Source organism: Thunnus albacares, chromosome 2 (genome assembly GCF_914725855.1).
Source record: "Thunnus albacares chromosome 2, fThuAlb1.1, whole genome shotgun sequence".
NCBI classification, from domain to species: Eukaryota; Metazoa; Chordata; class Actinopteri; order Scombriformes; family Scombridae; genus Thunnus; species Thunnus albacares.
This window is the reverse complement of record NC_058107.1, coordinates 37,594,254-37,616,334: the sequence shown is the minus strand read 5'-3', so window position 1 is coordinate 37,616,334 and position 22,081 is coordinate 37,594,254. Positions and strand designations below refer to the sequence as shown.

The 22,081-nt window shown below is 42.6% G+C and overlaps 2 protein-coding genes across 2 annotated transcripts in view; both read left to right on the top strand.

Moving 5' to 3' along the window:
• LOC122968417 (putative leucine-rich repeat-containing protein DDB_G0290503) overlaps positions 1–22,081 on the top strand; it is a 635,740-nt gene that overhangs the window by 463,187 nt on the left and 150,472 nt on the right. The gene's annotated exons all lie outside the window — the stretch shown is intronic.
• Positions 249–22,009, top strand: LOC122968596 (phosphatidylinositol 3-kinase regulatory subunit alpha-like). Its single transcript, XM_044333957.1, has 17 exons — positions 249–436; positions 2,512–3,006; positions 4,463–4,592; positions 6,536–6,628; positions 8,060–8,131; positions 8,282–8,398; positions 8,493–8,691; positions 10,413–10,495; positions 15,674–15,779; positions 15,923–16,021; positions 16,667–16,847; positions 16,945–17,070; positions 17,652–17,794; positions 18,253–18,429; positions 18,552–18,626; positions 18,850–19,020; positions 19,506–22,009. Exons 2-17 carry the CDS (start codon positions 2,815–2,817, stop codon positions 19,693–19,695), a joined length of 2,154 nt encoding a protein of 717 aa, XP_044189892.1. The 5' UTR covers positions 249–436; positions 2,512–2,814; the 3' UTR covers positions 19,696–22,009.

Sequence of the window (22,081 nt, the reverse complement as noted above, 5' to 3'; positions counted from 1 at the left end):
CCAACAGGAACTTGTCAATTCTTTTCGCTTTACGCTGTTATATAACACATCTCAACTAAGAAGATGTAAGGTGTAAGAGTATTAAGGAAGCGACTGTAAATGTATTGTATGCATATTTAACAAGAATTGCGATTTCCGCTGAAAACTGAAGCATGATATGACGTTTTTGGGTGTTTTAATATTATAAAACTCTTATTTTGACGGGCCATACCGGAAACGCTTTGCTCAGTCGCCAATGTTAACTTGACTCCAGTCTCGCTGCTAAAAAAAAATCAGACGACTGACACGAGCGTATTCATCTCGGAAATAATCGATAAAATAACTGAATATTTCAGTTTTAAAGAACATCTGGACGTCGTGTGACATCGCTGCTCCGTAATGGCGTCCGCTGTTTGCTCCGCTGGAGGTGTTTGTTGGTGAAAAATTAAAAAAAAAGGTGAGGCGTCGGAGCGACTGGCATAAGCTAACAAGGCTAAAGCTAAAGCTAGCGCTGGCATGCATTGTCGTTTCCCGTTTCCTGGAGGGATCCGAGCTCTGATCTGTGGTTTTATTACATTTTTTACAGCGTTTGGGAGTTTTAGCTTAAAGGTTAATTGTCGGAGTGTATCTGAGAAAAGAAACTGAAACTTTAACTTGGGTTTTTTTTTTAAACGCTGCGACCGGGAAAGTACCTTAAAATCTCTTCTGTTTTGCGTGTATGACAGCGGATATTTGTAAAATAATTAAATTTAATAATTAAATAATTATTAATTATACATAGTCGTGGAAAAAGTATTCAGATCATTTACTTAAGTAAAAGTACCAGCACAGTAATTTAATAATAAGCCATTACAAGTAAAAGTCATGCATGAAAAATCCTACTTAAGTAAATGCACATAAGTATTATCAGCAAGTACAATATAGTATAGATAGATACATATATACATATATGAATATAAGATACATATATAGATAATATACATATTATCGTAGTGTTCAATATTTCCCTCTGAAATGTAGTGGGAGTATAAAGTAGCATCAAATGGAAATACTCAAGTAAAATACAAGTACCACAAAATTGTACTTAAATACAGTACTTAAGTTAATGTACTGCTTAGTTAGTTTCCATCACTAATAGTTTTTCTTCTCTTCAGCTGTATTATTTACTATGTTGATAATCTGGTTGTTATTTGATACAGTCTGACAATTTAAATCTGACATGTTGTGTTTTTTTCCTAATATCTAATGTACATATTATTGTAGGGCTGCAACTAAAGATGATTTACATGATCGATATCGGTTCGGTCTGAAAAGTGCTTGAAGATAATGTTTGTCACAACTTCTTAAAGGTTAAAGTGACGTCAGATGATGTCTAAAATATTCAGTTTATAATCACATGAGACAAAGAAAAAGGAGGAAATTCTCACAATAGACAGTTTTAGAGCTGCAACTATTATTTTCATCACCGTTTAATCTGTCAATTATTTTCTTGATTAATTGATTAGTTTGTCAGAAAATGATGAAAACGGTCCTCAAATGTCTCGTTTTTTTCCTCAACTCAAAGATCTTCAGTTTACAGTCAGAGAGACTAAAGAAACCAGGAAATATTCACATTTAAGAAGCTGAAATCAGACAAGTTTAAAAAAAAAACGACTCAAAACAATTTGTCATCGAAATAGTTGATTAATTAAATATTTGGCAACTAACTGATTCGTTGACTAATCGTTGCAGCTCCAGAGAAATAATTAAAATGATTATTTTACTATTAAAAAAAGTTCCTGAGTAATTGTCTTGTTGGTTGATTAATAGATTAACTGTGATTGACTTTTCTTACATTATAGAGTCATTTGTTAATGAGGAGGGAAAAACAGATCGATTGATAATGAAAATAATCGATAGTTGCAGCCGTTTTCTTAAAAGATTTTTTTAAAAATTCTGATTCCAACTTCTCAAATATTTGTCGGGACTAAACAAGAAACTGAAGGCCGTCGTCTTGAGAAACTGTGATCAACATTTCCTGACATTTATAGACGGAACAACTAATCAGAAGATAACTGTTAGTCGCAGCTTTACTGTCCAGATCAAACTATTTGATGGATAACTATGATATTTTGTTCAGACGTTCCCCAGACAGAGTAGAGTCTCTGCCGTATGTTTCAGAAGTGTGATTTATTGTTCGAGCTGTCGTTTATAAACTGAATCGATCACAAGACGCTTCAGGTTCGGCTGAACGACATCCGGAGGGGGAAACCCTGTCAGAAGTACAGATTTCAAGTCACACGTCTGTCAAACAGACAGACAGGAAGTCGTTACGTCTGTATTTCAGAAGTTGACATGTAACAGTGTGTGAGTCCGACCGAGGTGTTAAATCTGTGACATCTTCTTCTTCTTGAGTTCATTTTAATGCAGCGTTTGCTAGATAGACGTATCCTTTGATGATCTGCTGCAGCATCACTCTCCTCTCAACGCTAATTGTTAACCTCCCTCCTCCTCCTCCTCCTCCTCCTCCTCCTCATCCTCCTCCTCTCACAGGTGATCTGTCGCAGCCCCAGATGTGGCCGCCACCTCTGCTGAGACTCCTGTTCATGAACGACGAGGACGCTTTGATTGAGCGGCTGTGGCTGGGTCTGGAGGGATGACAGGACATTAGCAGACATGGAGACAGGGGAGACTCACAGACAGCTGCAAACGCCATATTTACTCAGTCTAGATTCTCCTCATTAGATCTTCTCAGGCAAAGACTTAAATCCTATTTTTTTATATTTTTTTATTATCCAGAGCTCTTGTTTTTTGTGTTAGTCATTGTGAAGCCATACGCCGCCGTAAGCCGCCGTCATGAGTTCTGAGGCCTTTCAGTACCGAGCGCTGTACGAGTACAAGAAGGAGAGGGAGGAGGACATCGACCTGCATGTGGGAGACATGCTGCTGGTCAGCAAAGGAGCGCTGCTGGCGCTCGGCTGCAGCGGCGGAGCCGAAGAACGGCCGTCGGAGATCGGCTGGCTGCCGGGCTTCAACGAGACCACGCAGGTATGACGTCATCGCTGTGATCGAGAATAATAACGATCCTCCTGTTTTTTTATGCACATTTTCAGTTTCTGCATTAAAAAAAAAAACCTGAGTGGAAACACTGGAAAACTACAAAAAACTGTTGTGTGGATAAACAAATAAATTAGGGTATCGGCTGATAAAAGCTCTAAAATGCACGGACTGTTTCACCCTGACGGTCCCGGTGTTTCCTCCACTTCACTCAGCCGTCCGTCAGATCAGCTGCTTCCTCCCGCTTTAACTTGAATAACAAACCGGGGCTAACGTTAGCTGGCAGGCTAGCAGAGGCTAACACAGTCCGTCGAGGAGCCGCTAAGTTCGGCTGCACAGATAGGAAACACCTCGGCCGACAGGATGTATCATTCTGTTTGGAAAAACAATCTTTTTGGTTTATAACGGCGGTTGGCAACCAGCGTATTAGGTGCATTACCGCCACCTTCTGCTCCGGAGTGTCGACCAGAGATTAAATCCTGCACATTAATCCTGTCTGTCTGATAAACTCAATGAAAACTCTGCTGCTGCTCCCACTCAGCAGGTTCATTCAAGTTTTAAGACCTCCTAAGATCTTCCTTCATATGTTATCTTTCTTGATCATCATTAGTATAATATATTCTTGTATAATAGTCTAAAATAAATATGTGCACACAGCGGCATCGGCCACAGTGAGATGCATGCATCCCCTAGAATAAATACATGAATCATGTGACTTAAACGTCACTGAAGAGCTGAAAACATCAGATCTGTGTGGAGCGATGATGATGAGGAGACTGTAACCTTCCTCACATCAATACATGAAACTAACAGAACTGAATCAATAACTGAAGACACTCATCAGCCAGACAGACGTTTCTGTGAGCCCTGTAGTTTATTATTTATTATTTTCTCGTTCTCGAGGAGCTGCAGCGTTTATTATCTGACATGCTGTAGTTTTTCCTGCCAGACCGACGACTTACCGCGAAGCTTTTCCTCTGCTCGCATTCACCGTCACAAGAGGGAGGATGACTCAAAACATTTCCACTCCAGTATCGCAGGGCGTCATCGCGCTCGAGCAGTAAACGAGTGAAAATCATCAGTTGATATTAACGATCGTCGCTGAATGAATGTCGAGGAAACACTGTGATTGATTGGCTGCAGCTGATGTTCAACATGTTTTTTCATGTCTTTTTAAACAAAGAAGCTGCTAGAAGAAGCTTTTCTAGTCTTTGAAAGATTCAATAACAGATTTTTTAACAGTAGATGTGTGTATTTTCTAACCAGTGTGTGTTAAAGCATCAGTCAGTGTTTAATCATTCCTCCTGTTCATACTGACCAGTAGCAGATTCCTTCATAATGACCTTACAGTGGAAGTGATGGAGGACCAATTAAATGTTTCTCATGAGTATCGACACCTCTGAACATCAGTCTAATGTCGTGGTGTTAATACGTCTCCGGCCGACAGGAAAAAGGCGACTTCCCGGGGACGTACGTGGAGTTCGTCGGCAGAAAGAGGATGTCCCCGCCTACGCCGAAGCCCCGCCCACCCAGACCGCCGTCAGCTGCGTCGGCGAGGACCGACTCCGAGTCCGAAGGTGAGTCCCGAAAAACATCAGTCAGACTTAACGACCGAACAGACGATCAGATAGAAACGAGCACGGATAGAAGATTAGAGAGTGTAGAAGAGCGTTCCTGCACATGCTCAGTAGCGTCTTACACAGAACTGCTCTCCAGAGACTGAAAACACGACGCTGTTCTAAACATAATGAAGACACATGTGAGCCAGTGCAGCGCTGTGACTCACTGATGTGTTTTTAATAAGATATATCAGCTTTGATACAAACATGATACTAGTTAATAGATGAGGTCATCGCTGGTTCGGATCCAAACATGAAGGTTTGTTGTCAGGAAGTAAAACAGAGAGAATCAGCTGCTTCCTTGTAGCGTTACATTTCTGTGATTGACGTCAACGATGATGAACATTCAGCTCCTCGTGAACAGGCGACAATAATCAGTCATCAATATAACTACATGATGCTTTCATTTAGTCTGTTACACTTATTTACCTCCTTATTTAAATCTGTTTCTCTGTGAGACTCATTTGTCATTTTTAAATGTTTCCCGTCAGTAGATGAACTTGACATCCATGTGTTGATAAAAGATGCAACATGTATGTTGTGTGTTTATATGCAGAAATGTTTTTTTTTTATTATAAATCAGCTTCATCACTTTGCTGAACAGTTTTCATCCTGGAATCTGCTCACAGTGACTCACACACACACACACACACACACACACACACACACACACACACACACACGCACACACACGTCAGTTTCCTTCAGCTGCTTCCTCAGGAGCTTTATGTTGAATCACACACACACAAGCAGCAACTAATGTCAATAAGTGGCATTTCTTTGTACTTCATGGAACTAAAGTTTAACCTCAAGAAGGAAAAAAACATTATAGAAAACCTCAACCAGCATGTTTACAGTAAAAGCTTCAAGTATAAGGACACACACACACACACGCACACACACACACACACACACACACACACACACACGCACACACACACGCACACACAGCTGGTGTTTAGTCAGGGTTGTGGTTGCTGACTGAACAGATCTCAGCTCTGTTCTGTGTTCGCTGGTGTTCTGCACCAGCGAACACAGGAAATACGTGTGTGTGTGTGTGTGTGTGTGTGTGTGTGTGTGTGTGTGTGTGTGTGTGTGTGTGTTGTGGTTAAGGTTTGCAGCAGTTACCTGTTTTGTTTCATGGAACTCATGTCTGCTTCCTGCAGTTCTCATCCAGTCATATTAGAGGTCGTCGCTGAAGTGTTTCCTCTTCACAGTAAATTCTCTGTAGCTGCGTCTCAAATCACTTCTGTTGGTTCACTGTCTACACTAATATATTACTGGTGTAGTGAGTGAGATTCAACAGAGTAGTGTCATCTCAAATCAAACACAGCCGTTGTGCGCTTACTGGAAATGACGATCGCTAATCAGCATCACCTAGCGTTAGCATTCACGCTATCAAATCATTACAGACTGCTACATTAACCCAAAAAACATACTGACGGCTTATATCTGACAACAGTATAATGGTGCTTAGTGTGAAAAAACACATGTATAACTTACATTTGTATAATGTGGCAATGTTCACCGTAGTTACAACGTACCTGGCCGCCATTTCTGGTTTGAAAAGTCCCTCCTCTTCCGCTACGTAGCCAATGACTTGACTCGTTTGACTTAAAGCGGAGACTCGACTTGCTTTATTCTCACCACAGTAACTGGAGACCAGCTGGTGAACATGAAGATTAATTGATAATTAAAATGATGTTTAGTTGCAGCCGTGATACAAACTGCAGAAACAGTCTGCCTGTCAATCACCAACATCTCCTGAGAGAAAATAGACCAAACTGTCACTACAGGAAGTGAAATGTTTCCTCACACTCTGCTCTGTTTTATACTAACATTCTTTTTTGGCTCGTAGCTACAGAAACTGTGTTTATGTTGTGATGTTGTTTTTTTTTTAGGCTTCGTGTTGCCAGAACTCCCAGATCAGTTCGGACCCCCGGACACGGCCCCCCCCCTCCTCAACAGACTGATGGAGGCCATCGAGACCAAAGGTGCCGAACACACACAAACACACACATGATAACACGCGTCTGTGTGTTTCTATTGTCGGTTCTGCTGATGTGTGACGTCTCACTCGCTCATCGAAATCAGCACCAAAAAAAAGGAAAATCTTTTTGTGTTTACGTTTGTCGTCACACTGCAGCCGGAAACATGAACGTTTAAGGAAACCCGTGTGATTCGTCCGGGTCCGTGTTCGACCACATGTTTGTGATGCAAAGTGTTTTCAGCATTCAGCTTCAGATACCGTCAACAAAACAAGTGTGATCTGTGGAGAATAACTGAAGCTGACAATCAGTTAACGATTCATAATCGTTTTCTTTTTCTACAGAAGGTGAGCGGTTCCTTCTTATACGCTGACAGTCTAAGACGCTCATCAAAACACCCGAGCATGTTGGTTTTTTATGTACTTGCCCGTTAACTCTCTGGAAAAGCAGCCTTTTTATTACATTTGCTGACCGTGACTACTACTTCTGTCTGTATCACGCGTCCGATTTGTCCTACAGGCGATAAATGACACGATGTGGAGCAAAGAGACCAAGAGAAAGCTGAAAAAAGCTGAAATAATAAACACTTGAAATCTACTTTTAATTCTACCTCCTTGAGTTTACGGCAGTCAATTTAAGAATATATTTTATTTGGGGAAAGTTCTTTATTTAACACTGAAGCATTCAGCAGTTTGCTTTATTAAAACGGGGAGATAAAGTGTTAAACATGATCAACATACATCATCATAATCCTCAAACTGAGGTATCGTTTGGTACCAGAAACGGGGCATCATTACTGGCTGGAGGTGCAACAGTACGTGTACTCGTCCTGAACCGTCCGGTACAGGATGTTCAGGTGTATAAACCGTCTTTCCTCAATGGTTCAATGCTTCATGATCCAAACAATTAAAACAGTTTAATAATCCACTGACTCCAATGTGCGTGAGTTACCCTGGTTACCTCGGTTACCCTGGTTACTCCATCCTCGTGTAGTGTTGCCGTAGACTCATCACACCGACAGGATGCAGCACTATTATTAAAATATGCTCCGTTATTCCCCTACTGCACCGACAGCGCACTGAACCGTGACCCCCAAACACTACTGATACTGGCACCAGTATCGGACACGTTGATGTGCTGCTTAGCGCTGCGTATCGGCTGTGAGGTCATGAGGTTTGTGTCTCGCTCTGTGACGGAGGACAGAACCTGTAAACAGTTGGATTCCCACAGAGACGCAGAGTCACAGCAGGAAAACTTTCGGGAACAGTTTGATGATTTTCCGTGAAGTCTGATTCACTTCTTCTGTGGTTTTTTCGTTTTTTTTTTATCAATCACATCTTCACTAGAATATAAACACACAGCTGCATGTTTCCAGTAAGCTTTAACTGTTTGTTGGTGTGTTGACGTTGTTGACGTCTGGTGTCCTTGCCGCTGCAGGTCTGGACAGTCCCAGCGTGTATCGCAGTATGAGCGGAGGCGGCGTGGACACCCGGCAGCTGGCCGACACCGGTGAGGATCCGTCTTCAAACATCCTCACACACACACACGTTTGACTCGTTTTATTTGTGAATCGGTGAACAGAGGATGGACTGGAGTCACACCTTCAGAGCAGAGATCCTTTTTTTTTTTTTTTTTAAACTGAGGTGTGTTTGTTTTCAGACCTGGAGCAGCTGGATGTGGCGTCCCTGTGTGACGGGGTAGTCCGGTTCCTGCAGGACCTCCCCGGCCCCGTCCTCCCCTCCTCGCTGCAGACCGACATGATCCACGCCGTGCAAGGTAAGACGACACCACCGCACGGCGTCCCCATCAGTCCTGATGCGTAGAGACGACGTCTGTTCACATTTTTTTTTTTGTCCTCGTCCGTCCGCAGAGGTCCGAGACCCGGAGGACTGCGCCCAGGTGCTGCTGGGCGTGGCCAGCTCGCCCACCTGCCCCGCCCAGTACGGGCTGACCCTGCTCAGCGTGGTCCGACACCTGGCCCGCCTCTGCCTGCACGGAACCAGAGTCCAGCTGAGCCCCCGAAACCTGGCTGAGAGCTTCAGTCCACTACTGTTCAGACAGACTGCAGGGTCAGTGACACACTCACACACTCACACTCACACACTCACACTCACACACACACACACACACACACACACACACACACACTCACACTCACACTCACACACACACACACACACTCACACACTCACTCACACACTCACTCACACTCACACACTCACACACACACACTCACACACACACACACTCATACTCACACACTCACACACACACACACACTCACACTCACACACACACACACTCACACACACACACACACACACACACACACTCACACACACACTCATACTCACACACTCACACTCACACACACGCTCACACACACTCACACACACACACTCACACTCACACACACACTCACACACACTCACACACACACACTCACACTCACACACACGCTCACACACACACACTCACACTCACTCACACTCACACACTCACACACTCACACTCACTCACACTCACACACACACGCTCACGCTCACACACACACACACACACACTCACACTCACACTCATACTCATACTCATACTCACACTCACACACACACACTCACGCTCACACACACACACACTCACTCACGCTCACACACACACACTCACACTCACGCTCACACACACACACTCACACTCACACTCACACACACACACTCACACTCACACACACACTCATACTCACACACACTCACGCTCACACACTCACACTCACACACTCACACTCACACACTCACTCACGCTCACACACACACACTCATACTCACACACACACACTCACACTCACACACGCTTACACACACGCGCTCACACACACACACTCACGCTCACACACACTCACTCACGCTCACACACACCCACTCACGCTCACACACACACACTCACGCTCACACACACTCACTCACGCTCACACACACTCACTCACACACACTCACACACACACACTCACTCACACACACCCACTCACGCTCACACACACTCACTCACGCTCACACACACTCACTCACACACACTCACTCACACACACTCACTCACTGCTTACAGTAGCAGCAGTTGTGCGTCCTGCATGAAAAATTGTGAAGCAATAGTGATTTTTTTCTTCTCACCAGTATTGAAGTGGTTCCAGTTAAAGTAGAGATGATCTTCAGCTGTTTTAATATGTTTGAACCTGCAGCTGCAGCGATTCATCGATTAGTTGCTTGTTATTAAATTAATCACCAAATATTTTGATGATCAATTAATTGTTTTTATTTTTTTAAGAAAAGATGATTCAGCTTCTTAAATGTGAATATTTTCTAGTTTTTTTCTAGTAAACTGAATATTTTTGAGTTGTGGACAAAACAAAACATTTGATGACGTCGTCTTTGACTTTGAGAAACTGTGATCGACAGTTTTCACCATTTTCTGACATTTTATGGACCAAACAAACAATCAAGAAAATTACTGACAGATTAATGAAAGATCTGTACAGTTCAGTGTGTGATATGAGGCTCAGGACTAAAGTAATTATACACAATAATAATAATAATAATAATAATAATAATAAGATAAAATAATGCAGATCAGGAATTAACAGGTGAAAGAACCAGAAAATAAATAAATGGCATTAAAGTTGTATATAAATGTTCACATTTACATTTCAAATGTTTCTATTATAACTCTAATGACATCCTGGTTCATCAACATAAACACTGTTGAATCTTTGTGAGACTGAGAGTCTTTTGTTTCTGTTCAGGTCTGAGTCCAGTCTGGATCCTCTGGTTCAGGTCCTGGAGGTTCTGATAACCAGCGAGCTCAACATGAACCAGGCTGCACCAGGTAACACACACACCTGCCTCTGAATATGTGTGTGTGTGTGTGTGTGTGTGTGTGTGTTGTTTCGTGGTCGATGAGGACCACGGGATAGTTTTCTGATTCGTATCACGTGACGCGTCTGACCGGAGAAAACGACCTTAACCGGTGACGTCGGAGCTGCTTTCTGTCCAAACCTCCTCGATTTCACGTTTTCACTTCCTCAAAGGGTGACGCGGCGTCACGGTGGATCTGTGTCACAGTCACAAGTCACAGCTGTTGCTCAACGTGACGTTGACGTCGCTGTTTGTCACGTCGTCGTCCTTCCTCCTCCAGCTGTTTATAGAGAACAGACATCAGACCGTAATCTAGATTAGAGAGTACTGTGTTGTGTTTGTGGTACAGAAAGTTTACTTCAAACGTCTGATCAGTTACTATTTGATCAGAGCGTTCCTGATGTAACAGACATGTTAATATTTCTCAACATAAACACAGAAACACACAGCGGTGATACAGAGCGAAGCCTCTTCCCTCACACATGATCTTCAGTCGAGTTACAGACACACAAACCGACAACAGACCAGTTTCATTTTGTCATCACAGTCAACGGCAGACTGGAGGTTAATTACAGGGTCGTTATACTGCGTCAGACGTGCTCATCAGAAAACCTCCTGCTGCAGCTTCCCGATAATGTTTCTGTTAATGAGACATCCACCGTTCACACCCACTTCCAGTTGTAACTTATTTTTTTTTTTACTCGTCAGCTCTCTCGTTACATTCCTGAGAACCATCTCAGTCACTTTAAATGTCAACAACTACGAACGTCTTCCAAACTCTATGATACTTATCACTCTGCCTTCAAGTGTCACTGTTTGGATCAACTATAAACACTTTTAAACAGGATATATCATTCACATTTCCAGCCTCTATATTTATATTCTGAGGCTTTACTGGAATATCTTTGCATCATTTCCAGTTAAAAACTCCTTATTTATCTTCTACTGGTCCTTTATGCAGCCCCTCAGTTCAGCCTCTGTCTGAAACAGGCTGTTTTAGCTCCTGTCTCTTTAAGATGAGCCCGCTCTGTTCTGATTGGTCAGCTTTCAGGAAGCTCTGGAGGCTACGTAAACAAACTATAGTAGCAGGATTTCACTTCTTCTTCTCCTTCTTTACTCCAAACATCAACTTCTCAAATCCATCCGTACATGTCGGAGCTGAACAACACATGGAAACACCTTAGCAACCACCTTAGCAACCAAGGCTACAGAATGGACGGAGCATGTGCGACATCCGACGTCAGCTTAGACGGCGAGGTAGAAGAAAACATCGTCGACGAAGCGTTAAGAGCAGGTTTGAAGCCCCGAGTTTTGACTTGCAGGCAGCATTTCTACATAAGTTCACCTCAGGATCTGGAACTTTGACCACGTTTAACGTCCGACATCAGAACAAGACATATTTTGTCATCTTCAGCGCCGAAAGTGACGCTCAGTGCTGCTAAACAAACTCAGCTTTGATCATAAGAAAGAGACAGTTAGAGTCAGTTTATTTTAATGTTTCGATGCATATATGCAGAAGAAGAAATGCTGCTCAGCAACACTGGCAGGATGATGAGGACAAAACACAGGAGAGGAGAGTAAAGATCCACATACGACTGGGTTTATTTCAGCCGATACAGATCTGACTAATCAAACATTGATAACAGGTCATTTTCTCCTTCCGTTCAGGCAGTAATGCCGACCGTCAGCCTGTCAGCTGTAATTTATCCTGTCGTTTAGCGGCTCTTCAGTCGTTAATTCATCCATTTACTCGGTCGAGTCTCTGAGTCAGACCGAGCAGCAGCTGAAACGATGACATCATCCATCCACGGAGTGAAAGATGCAGCAGAGGAGACGAGGGGAGGGGAGGAGGAGGAGGAGGAGGAGGGGGGGTGTTGCCTCGGTGATATCACTACCATTGCAGGATTGGCTGGGGGCAACGGTGATGTCACACATCTCCAAGCTGCTCTCCTGAGCTTTGAACTAGAGGCTGGTGTTCAGAGAGAGAGAGAGAAAAGAGAGACACACACGGAGAGAAAGTTGCGTCGTTTTTTTGTTGTTTTTTTTTTTTTAAAACGTCGGAGAGACGGCTGCTGATGTCGGATAGATGCAGAGAAACATGTTCCTGCAGGATGTTAGATGAGTCTCCAGAGGTGAAAATGTAAAAAAAGGTGCAGCAGAAGAAGAGATCCTGCAGGTTTAATCCATCAGAACAGAGAGAAGAAGAAGAAGAAGAAGAGCTGAGTGAGGAGGATGAAGCCCGGACCTGTTTCCTTCCAGATGACGTCAGTTTTTTTTTTTTTGTCCGGGCGCTCGGCTGTAGGAGGGAGACCACGAGAAACGATGAGCTGAGCTGAGCCGCGTTCCGTCTCACCTCTGAAGCTTCGCGGAGGCGGGTGAAGGTTCCCGAGGCCGACATGGAGCGAGAGGAAGGCGGCAGGGCCGAGGCCGAGCCGCCGAGAGGACGAGACAACAAGATCCTCTGCTACATTAACATGCAGAGTCCAGGTAGGACCTCGGACCTGAACCCCGGAGCTGTTAGGCTGCGTTCACATGTAAATCCGGCAATGCGGCACTGCCCGCAGGAGGGGGGTGGGGTGGGGGGGTTGTGTGGAGGTGTTGGCATTTCCCTACGTGGTTTGTGTGACGTCATGTCATGAACTTTAACCCCTGACCCGGGACAAACGACGGACACAAGCTGAAGGAAGCAGCTGTTGTTATTTTTGCAGCGCAGACGTTCTTCTTCCCTGGACGTCTTCAGTCTGATCGCCGGCTCACGTGATTGGTCAGCGTGACTCCGTGTTAGTTGATCCTGGTTCAAGTTCTTGCCGGACGAAACCAACATTTGGATTTGGTGTGAATGCAACATGGCTGCAGGTTTCCTCTAGAAGCTTTCAAACCTAAATTTAATCATTTCAAGTGTTTTTTTTTATAAAATCTTATCAGGTGGAAATCGTTGAATCTTGAGTCGATGCACTGAAACGTCTCTGAGAAGCTGCTCAGAGGACGACGGTCTGGTTACCTGCACGTCTCAACGGCGCTGTGCGTCCAACGAGCTGATTGGTCGGTCCAACATATCCTGTCTGGAAGCTTCCTCTGTTTCTGGGCGTAGTTACATTTTAGCATCGTAACGTCACAAGTGATGTTTAGTCAAGCAGAAGCTTTTTGCTCAGTTCTCTTTATGAAGCAGAGTCTGAGCATTATTATTATTATTATTATTATTATTATTATTATTATTATTATTATTATTATTATTATTATTATTATTCTCAGGATAAGCCATCAGTTTGCATGTGTGTTTTTATTAAAGCCTGCTTTAACAGATCGATATCAGCTAAAATAAAGCCGATGACCTGATCCTCTCATTACTCTACTGCGTCTACAGTGTGATTTTCACACTTATACACCAGTAAAAAGATAATCTGGTTACACAGGTGGGAATGACTCACGTTATTAAAGAGAATCAGTGTAGAACAGCTTCAGTCAGCAGCACTGAGCGTCATCTGTGGTTAGAACGATGACGAACATCTCAGCCTCCACTGATCATCTTTCATTCTGAGTAACTCGATGACAGAATGGAAGTTTGGTTTGCGCGTCTTGTAAAGATCATCTGTGAGGGAAGACGCTCCGCTCTGCTGTACGATGGTGAACGCCGAGTCTCCCAACAAGACGCCTGTTTGTGTTTGTTGGGATTTGAAATCTCGTCCGTCAGATGCAAACGGTTCATGTTCTCATCTGTTAAAGTTCTGTCTCCTGTTTAACAGCCGTTTGTTTACAGACTGAAATAGATTTCTGTTTCTTGCTTCCTCCTACGTTTTCTTTACATTGTGGTTTTGCTAGACGTGACTCTGCTTCTAGTCATGTACAAGCACACACACACACATACACACACACACACACACACACACACACACACACACTCATCTACAACGACTGTATTTTATTAAGACTTACATGTGAGTGAGTTTCCTGGTCTAGAAGGGTCCAGTCTTCACATCACATCATATCTGGTCTTATTATGAAGGTTTAAACATTTGTCCTGCAGAAACAAAAAGAGGGAATAATTCACTAAAACAAGTGTAACTGATGAAGAAGAAGATGAAGCCTCAAATTATCTGAAGCAGTTATTTGTACTCAGGAATCTTTTCATATCAATATCTGTGTTTTTCTCCCTGCATGAACCTCATAATAACAACAACAAAAACTAATAATTTTTGGTTTGGATCCCTGAAATAAGTGTTATAATAACAATAAAGTTATGAAAGAGTTGAGACATTTTACAGCAAATCCAACAGTAAACAACAACAGTAACAGTAAACTGTTAAATGTAACAGAATTACAGCAAAATACAACAAATTAAATTAAAGTCAAGATAAGAAATTTAAGAGTCAAATATATTGATCTTACATGTATCAATCAAATATATTGATAAGCATCCTTCACATTTTAAAAACAGACACTGATCTATAATAAAGTTCATTAAATGAAAAGTCTCTCAGGGTTCTGAGTGGAACTTTTTACAGTGTAAATCAGCCCGTCGGCGCCATCTGGTGGATAAAAGTCTTTTTTTTAAAAAAAATGACCTCAAACACACATGAACTGTTATTGATATCAGTCACTCCTCTTCCTCTTCCTCTTCATCATTTATCTCTCATGTTAAAATCAACTTCCAGAATCATTGTGTCAAGAATTTAAAAAAAAAAACTATTGTTTTTTAATATGACTGATGTGATTTTTCAATAAAATGATCTTGTTAAAACCTTTAAAACAACATTTCCTGCTTTATATAAACAACTGAAAGTTTTATTCCAACAACAAACAATAAAACAACCGAACAAAACAAACAAAGTTCTGACTTATTTCATATCTGTGGATCAAATCCTAAATTCATTTCAACCATAATTCAGTTTCCTTGTCAAAACTTTTTATTAATTTACATAAAACAGGTTCAAACAGCTGGTTGGTTTTAGCTCCTTCTTCTCATCTCCAAACACTCTCTTCTTCGTTGGTTTTCTGTGGCACACGCCCAGTAGGAGCAGAATGATCTGTTTTCACATTTTAATGTGGATGAACAGCGTTTTTGTTTGTTTGTTTGTTTGTTTTTAGCTGCTTCATGTAGACGTCGTCCGAGTAACGGAGGACTTTTAAATGAGTCTTTTCTCTCTTCCAGCTTTACCTCCTAAACCGGTGAAGCCGGCGACTCCGGCACCTTCCAGTAGTTTCAACAACAGTATGGCTCTGCAGGACGCCGAGTGGTACTGGGGAGACATTTCCAGGTAACACACACACACACACACACACACACACACACACAGATATATCCAAACTAAAACTAAACAACGAAGGAAACGAACAGAAACATGTAAAAACTACAAACTTATTGTCGTCAACACATTTTCCCATTTTTGTGTTTTTGTAGAGAGGAGGTGAACGAGAAGCTGAGAGACACAGCTGACGGTACGTTTTTGGTCCGAGACGCCTCCACGAAGATGCACGGAGATTACACTCTGACTCTGAGGTAAAACATCACATCACACCTTTTACACACAACCAGACTCCTTCACAACCAGACCCCTTCACAACCAGACTCCTTCACAACCAGACTCCTTCACAACCAGACTCCTTCACCTGGAGACGTCCTCTCCCTGAAGAGTAGTTCATTTGTCAGGGATGATGTAACATGAACCAGATGTGTGTGTATAAAGGGCTACTGAAAAATAGTTATAACATATTGTTATAAATACATGAATTAAATAAAGCTCATAATAAAAAAAACAACAGTATTTACATCACATAACAATCAGTTAACATGGGTTGCACATGTGTATGTTCCCTGATTGATGGCAACGATGTATTTATGTGTGGAGTCATTAAATATTGACTTATTTTCTATTATTTTCTATTTCAAACCTATTTAGCGTATTTTTTTATTGAAAATGTCTCAGTTCATATTGTCAGTTTTGGAAATCTGCCGTTCGCTGTTTGTTCATTTTGGTGCTTGATGTTGTTTTAGTCCTTTGACAGGAAGGTTTGTAGTTTTATCTTAGTGTTTGTTTGTGTTTGTTTATTTAGGACAAACCAGACTAACTGCTTCAGATGACTTTATTTACAGGAAAATCTTTAGTTTTTCATTTTTAATCTGGTTCTTTGCTTCGTTCTGCAGGAAAGGAGGCAACAACAAACTGATCAAGATTTTCCACCGGGAGGGGAAGTACGGCTTCTCCGACCCTTTGACCTTCAGCTCGGTGGTGGAGCTGATCAACCATTACCGCCACGAGTCTCTGGCCCAGTACAACCCCAAACTGGACGTCAAGCTGCTCTACCCGGTGTCCAAACACCAGCAGGTCTGTTAGACTGTGTGTGAGAGACGGTCAGCTGGTTCCCAGAGCTGAATTCAGTGATCTGATTGGACGTGTTGTTGTTGTTGTTGTTGTTGTTCAGGACCAGGTGGTGAAGGAGGACAGTATTGAAGCTGTGGGGAAGAAGCTGCACGAGTATCACCTGCAGTACCAGGAGAAGAACCGAGAGTACGACAGACTGTATGAAGAGTACACCAGAACCTCACAGGTACTGTGATGTCTGTGTTCTCAGGGTTTATTTTTACTGTTGCAACACGTCGACCAATCAGACGCTGGAGCACTGAACCCTGATTAATATCTGATTAACCTGCAAACCTATTTATTACTCTAATGGACTTCCTGGATTGCAAAAATAATAATTATAATAACAAAAATTGATTCGCTTAAAAAATAAATAAATAAAAATGAATATTAGGGAAAAGAAACATGCTGCTAAAATCTGTCAGAAAATCTTATTTTTACAGGTATTTTGTATACATTTCTTTATCTTGCATACATATATTATACATTTTTAATATATATATTGTAAATTTAGTTTTTGATGTATTAAATAAATATTAAACATTTATAATATATAAAGATAAAATTGTATTCAAAGATCATTTTGGCCTAAATAAGCGTATAATAAGATTTTCTGACAGATTTTGTCAGCAAGTTTCTCTGCTGTTTGTTATCTCATCACGTTCACCTGTTTCCTTTCCTTCCCCTCTTGTGCCCTCTATCTTTCCTCTCTTCCTCCTCCTCTTCCTCCTCTTCCTCCTCCTCCTCCTCCTCCTCTTCGTCCCTCAGGAGATCCAGATGAAGCGGACGGCCATCGAGGCGTTCAACGAGACCATAAAGATCTTCGAGGAGCAGTGTCAGACTCAGGAGCGCTTCAGCAAAGAGTACATCGAGAAGTTCCGCCGAGAGGGCAACGACAAGGAGATCCAGAGGTAGGCTGTCGCCGTGGCAACCACAACACTGACCTTTTTAAAAAAAAAAAAAAAAAAAATGCAGAAAGGAGCCCTGGTTGCCATGACTACGGGAGCTTTCAGGAAGAAACCACCTGCTGGTAAATTTAGTCTGAAGCTTCAAGAAAGTTCAAACCTCCGAATTAATCACGTTTAAACCAAAAACAGGTGTTTCTACTTTCTCTAGACAGAAGAAATCAATCATTAAACAGGAGTTTAAAGACTTCACTGCATCTAATCAGTACTGACACCGACAAACTGGCTTTAAAGGACCAATGAATTTGGTCCAAATTGGTTCAGAATCAGAAAGAAAACCAGAAATATCGAGTTGATGTAAGACAACCAGCACCCTGAACACAAACAGAAGATGAATAAAACACGCGGAGGTTTGTTTCTGTCTGAACAGAATATAAATCAGAGTTCTCTCTCTTTTTTTAAAGGATCATGGAGAACTACGACAAGCTGAAGTCTCGGATCAGCGAGATCGTGGACAGTAAATGTCACCTGGAGGTCGACCTGAAGAAACAAGCCGCCGACTACCGAGAGATCGACAAGAAGATGAACAGCATCAAACCAGACCTGATCCAGCTCCGCAAGACCAGGGACCAGTACCTGATGTACGACGACGACACTCAGAGACACACACACACACACACACACACACACACACACACACACATCCGATCAGAGCTGTGTGGTGCAACATGAACTAACACCTGTGTGTGTGTTTGTGTTTCAGGTGGTTGACCCAGAAGGGAGTCCGTCAGAGGAAGCTGAACGAGTGGCTCGGTCTGAAGAACGAAACCACAGAGGAGTGAGTCACAGTGTAGAAATACTCTGCAGTATTAACTTATACTTAAAAGTACCAAAAGTACTCGTTACGCAGAATGAACAATAGACTGATACACAGTTTATTATATCACTACTAACATCATACTGCTGGAGGGCTTAATTAATACAAATCAATTAGTTGTTTGGTCTATAAAATGGTGAAACGGCCGCTAACGTGTCGTCACCTGCGTGTCTCCCGTCCTCAGTGAGTACAGCATGGTGGACGACGAGGAAGACCTTCCTCATCACGACGAGCGTCTGTGGCGTCTGGGAAACATCAACCGCCTTCAGGCCGAGTCGCTGCTGCGCGGGAAGAGAGACGGAACCTTCCTGGTCCGAGACAGCAGCAAGCCGGGCTGCTACGCCTGCTCTGTGGTGTAAGACTCACCTGTTTACATGTTTACCTGTCTGTTTACCTGTCTGTTTACCTGTCTGTTTACCTGTTTACCTGTCTGTTTACCTGTCTGTTTATCTGTTTATCCGTCTGTTTACCTGTTTATCTGTCTGTTTACCTGTCTGTTTACCTGTTTACCTGTCTGTTTATCTGTTTATCTGTCTGTCAGCTGAGCTATCCTGCAGTTATGTTATGTTGCATTCACTGACATGGGGAAAATGTTGTAAATATGAGTCTTTCTTAATTCTTACAACATTTTCACAGAACTCAGGAGCTCATGAAAAGTTTATTTAAAGGATTCGGCTGCGATTTTCTATATTTTAAAGACTAATAACAGTGATATGATAGTAACTCACCACTGAGCATGTGCAGGAACACGGTTCTGTTTACAGCAGAACTTCTTGACTTTGTGCTTCAGTCTGTCTGTAATCCCGTCTGACCTCCGTCCCTCCTCTCTGTCTCTCTCAGGGTGGACGGCGAGGTGAAGCACTGCGTCATCAACAAGACGAACTCCGGCTTCGGTTTCGCCGAGCCCTACAACCTGTACGGCTCTCTGAAGGAGCTGGTGCTGCACTACCAGCACACCTCGCTGGTCCAACACAACGACTCGCTCAACGTCACGCTGGCGTTCCCCGTCTACAGCCAGCAGAGACGGTGACCCGCCCGGTTCACCCCCGCTTCACGCCGCCCCCCGCCGTAGACCAGCAGCAGACCTCGTTTACACACTCGACCCCCCCCCCAAAAAAAAAAACACGAACCAGACGGTCTGACTGACCGCCAGATGACGGGAGGGGGGGCGGGGAGACATTCAGCTCTCCTCACAGACCAGTACCTGACCACATGACGCGTTTCACTTCCTGTTTGGAGCTCCGTGTGATGTCATTCTCCACAAAAGATCAGGAGTCGCAGCTGCAGTTTAACTCTGGACGACGATAAACAAACCTGTTGCTTCATGGGATTCAATTAGTGTCGTCATAACTGAACAAAATCTCCCAAAAATCAAACAAAACAAACTTTAAGTGAATAAAAATCAATTGAAACCAAAAAAATATAAATATAATATAAATCTATACAAGAGTGAAACATTTGATTACAATATTTTTGCTGCTTTGCTGCTTAATCTTTGTTTCAACGAGTCGGTTTGGAGAAATAATATAAGTTAACAAGTAACCACTTGTTAAATGTACCTGTCCCATCAAAAGTAACTGGCCAATGGGGACGCAGCTCTGTCAGACACGCCCACATGAGAGCTTTGTGTCAGAACCCAGAACTGGAAAAAAGTGAAAAATGAAACCGATCAGTTCAAAAAGTGAAAATATTGTCATCAAATGTTTCACTCTTGTACGGCAGGTTTTCTTTTTTTGGGAGATTCTGTTCAATTAATTTGACACAAATTTAATCCCATAGTGCTTCAGATCACAGTGTTTAAACGTATCACTTCTGCTCATCATAACCATGTGAAGTACAACAGTTTCATACAACAGTATTATCCGGTACACTGCTAAAGGACTACATGTTGTTACATTCTGTAGGAAAAAGACTTCAACACTCGCAAAAACTCATTTGGTTTTCATTCATTTCCTGTGAGGAGGAACAGCAGCAGCAGCAGCAGCAGCTTAGATGGACTGGAGATGAGGAGCAGTATATAAACCAGTTCACACCAGTTCACTCCCTGCAGACATGCAGGTAAAACATAGTCGAGTTATGGAGCCGATATGCTGCTCCAGCTTAACCGTCATCAGGAACCAGGAGGTCACACTTCAGGTCGGGATCACATGAGAAACCTCGTCTTCTTTTTCAGGCAGCTGTGAGCGTCGACGATTTAAAACGTTTAACGATGTCCTGCTCCGTTACCTTTACGTCTGCAACTAACTCTCATTATTAATCCGCTCGTTATTTTCTCAATTTATCATTTTGTCTATAAAAATGTCAGAAAACAGTGAAAATACCTCAAAGATTATGTTTTTAAAAGTCTTATTTTGTCCGACGATAACGATCACAGCATCACATTTGAGAAGCTAAATCCAGCTTAAATTTTTGCTGTTTGTCAACAGATGAATCAATAGATTAATTATTACTGCAGATATGATGCCTGCGTTTCAGTAACGATACCAAAACTGACCTTTTTTTCATACTCGATGAGGAATATTGACTTTTTTCCTACAAAAACTTTTTGTTTTCTTTGAACAAATGGAGCAAAATGATGATTTAAAACAGGAACTATTTAATAGAGAGCTCTCACACTTTCTTTGAGTTATGAGACTTTTGCTTCCTTTAAATGGTTTTCTGTTATATTTCCAACTTGCACACTAATTTCTTTCATTACTATTATGTAACGTTCGCGTGTCGGTGCAGAGTTCAGACGTTTCAGGCTCGTTCAGAGATGTGTCCCATGTGATCACGACCTCGGTGTGAGTCAGACACGGCAGTCAGTTGGGGTGTAACGGTACACAAAATCAACGGTTTGGTACGTTATCAGCAGAGAAGAAGAAGAAAAAAGAAAGATAGAATTGAACAGTTTAGTTGTGCTGCAGTGGGAGAAGAAAACAACCTTTCTGTTTCAGGCAGTCAGGACACCTGCTGACAGCTGTTCTATGCTGATTACTGGTCGATCAGAGCTGCTGCTCGTCGCAGTAAGTGGATTATAAAGTTATTTTGACAGTAACTGTTTGGGTCACAGAGCGAACTGAACCGAGGACAGAACCCAACATCCTGTACTGAACGGTTCAGGACGAATACACGTACCGTTACACCCGATCATGTCCGTCTGTGGAGGAACGAGGTACTGAACTGTCAAACCTTTCCGTAAACTCCCTCGCTGTGGAGGTCAGAGGTCAGAGCTGGTCTGGACTGAAGTTCAGCGGGGAGAGCTGAACTGAACTGAGCTCATCTGGTTTAATAAGAAAAAAAAAACAAAAAAAGAGCGGACTCCTCTTTTAACCGTGACACTGAACTGATCCAGTACACGTCAACAGAACAGAAACTAAAGACTGTAGACTGATGATGACGATGATGATGATGATGTCGAATGGCGGACAATCCAG

Excerpts from the sequence above, each read along its gene's own strand:
- LOC122968596 (XM_044333957.1), top strand. The coding sequence starts at position 2,815 with ATGAGTTCTGAGGCCTTTCAGTACCGAGCGCTGTACGAGTACAAGAAG. Across the intron at positions 3,007-4,462 it reads GCTTCAACGAGACCACGCAG|GAAAAAGGCGACTTCCCGGG; the intron begins GTATGACGTCAT and ends TCCGGCCGACAG. Across the intron at positions 18,627-18,849 it reads AAGAACGAAACCACAGAGGA|TGAGTACAGCATGGTGGACG; the intron begins GTGAGTCACAGT and ends TCCCGTCCTCAG.